Genomic DNA, 2,226 nt, shown 5'->3' on the forward strand with positions numbered 1-2,226 from the left:
ATTCTAAAGGTCATGACATGAACTAAAGGGTCATATGTACACTTTGGGTTAATTGAAAAATAAAATCCTGAACAGTAAGTCAAACTTAACTTTAGGATTTCAGCTGTGTGTAGCTTTACAGTGTATAATCATCTATGAAATAAAATGCCACTTTGACTGTTCATCAGGATTTTTGTCACAGTTCAGAGCTATAAATATGTATTTCAGCTTCATATAAGTTATTATTTTTTTCAAGTAATGACATAATTTTGCAACTCTGAATATTTTCCTTATAGAACTAAAGTCATTGACAAGGTTTTTGTCATCATCAGACAAAACCTTGTTGAAACATTGTACATTTGCTGTTATGTTAAACTTATATTAAAGTTTTTCTTCATTACCAATTCAAGCCATCTCCAACCATTATTAGTCTCAAAGTGGGTTCCGCGTCATCGAATTAGAACTAAAGTCAGTTAAACTTGATATATTTTTATGACATTTTCTTCAGTCTTGCTCTTTGATCTGATTTTACTTGCCCATATCATGTCAACTGTTAATTTGTTTCTAAAGTTTTAGTACAAAATTTGTAACAGTGGTGTTAATGTAATTTATGGTTTTTGTTTACTATAGCATGTACTCAGTTTTTTATTCAAAGCAATAGAATTTTGTGTTTTTTACAGATAATAGAAATATTTATATTATCAAAACATTTTTCTGCAGTACAGAAGTTTTAATAGCCTTTTTTATAGTGTATGATGTCTCCAATTTGACAATTATTATAGTATTAGTGACAAAATTATTATGCTTCTTCAAATATATAATCTGAGAAGGAATCAGTTGTTTTGTTTTATTCAAATTTTAAAAGTTCTTTTAACTGAAGAAGGATTTCTTACTTGAAACATCTTACATTTGAAATTATATTTTAAGTTTAAAGATATTACTATGATATTAATGTGATCTTATTCTTCATAAAAAGTCTTTGCTTAGTATAAATTTGACTAATATCTAGACTAATTATTTATAAATGTGTTGCAGGTGTTGTCATCTATACAGGTGCAGAAACAAAGTTGATGATGGTGAGACTTGTATTTTTAAATATTTCACATTCAGTATAGAATTGTATAAATGTATCATAGAATAGAGTAAGTTGAAGATTTTAGTTTTTAAAGAGACCTTGGATTACACTGACTTATCATTAGACAATGTATACAGTTCAAAATTAAGCTTTTCCTTACATGGATGGCCTTTTACATGATGTACTTTTGATTGTTTATAAGAAGGGCTGTTTCCACTTCTAAAATATTGATCACTATTTTCCTGATAGGATTTGTTAATCTTTCTCTCTTTAATTATTTTTTTCAATTGCATATTGTTCATACATTTTAATCTTTTCCAAGAATATTTCCTCATCCATCAAAATTATTTTTGATGCAGTTTCACATTCAAAACACAGTTCATGCCGTGTATAATTTAACCAGAACCAATTCATTTTGTTCACTTTTTATTAAATAGGAAGATTTGAACTCCTCTCTTGCACTACACAGCCTCCTTTAACCCTTTCTAGAATTGTGGGAGTGTCTCTGATAATGCTTGATTTTTTTTCTTTCTCACAGTGGAAATACTTAACTAAATTGTATGAAACTAAGGACAAACTGAGTAATGGTATCTAGTTTTGACTTTAAAAAAATCATATAATTTGCTTTGTTTTATGTTGTGAAATTTTCAAAAGTTTGTTCTGATATTTTAAAAAAAAACACATTAAAAATACTTTCTTTTGTCAATGAAATTTAATTTTTTTTGTTGATCAGAAAGTTCCATTTTATGCATCCAGTCAATTTCAAGTTAATGACTTTTATTAATTTATTTCTTTTAAAACTTTATTTTGCTGATTACAATGGTAACCACTTCTGACTATAAATCATAAAAAAATAGCATAAACTGACGAAGGTTATTGTTGACTTACTGTCTGATCTTACAAAATGATGTCAAGTTAGGTTACAGAACAGTATTTTTGCTAACAGTATTCTTGGCCAAAATCAAGTTATATCTAGCTTAGAAGAATCTGGTTGGAACATATGTACAGCTATTAACTCTCTCGACACAGGGTCAGTCAATGTGACTGAGTCACATGACCTTTTGTACTCATTTAAAGTCTTTATAGATTAATACTTATAATTCTCAATATATTTGGTATATTTTCACGAAATTTGGCAGTCTTTCAGTTAATATTACAAGTTTTTCACATAC

The 2,226-nt window shown here is 27.8% G+C and overlaps 1 protein-coding gene across 1 annotated transcript in view; it reads left to right on the top strand.

Moving 5' to 3' along the window:
- Positions 1-988: 988 nt before the first annotated feature.
- Positions 989-2,226, top strand: part of LOC106465118 (phospholipid-transporting ATPase IA-like) — a gene marked incomplete at its 5' end in the record, with an annotated part of 177,451 nt that continues 176,213 nt past the window's right edge. Inside the window, one exon of the mRNA XM_013925316.2 lies at positions 989-1,055. Coding sequence (XP_013780770.2) covers positions 989-1,055 — 67 coding nt within the window. The remainder of the gene's footprint in view (positions 1,056-2,226) is intronic.

The sequence above is a fragment of the Limulus polyphemus genome, unplaced genomic scaffold (genome assembly GCF_000517525.1).
Source record: "Limulus polyphemus unplaced genomic scaffold, Limulus_polyphemus-2.1.2 Scaffold1842, whole genome shotgun sequence".
NCBI classification, from domain to species: Eukaryota; Metazoa; Arthropoda; class Merostomata; order Xiphosura; family Limulidae; genus Limulus; species Limulus polyphemus.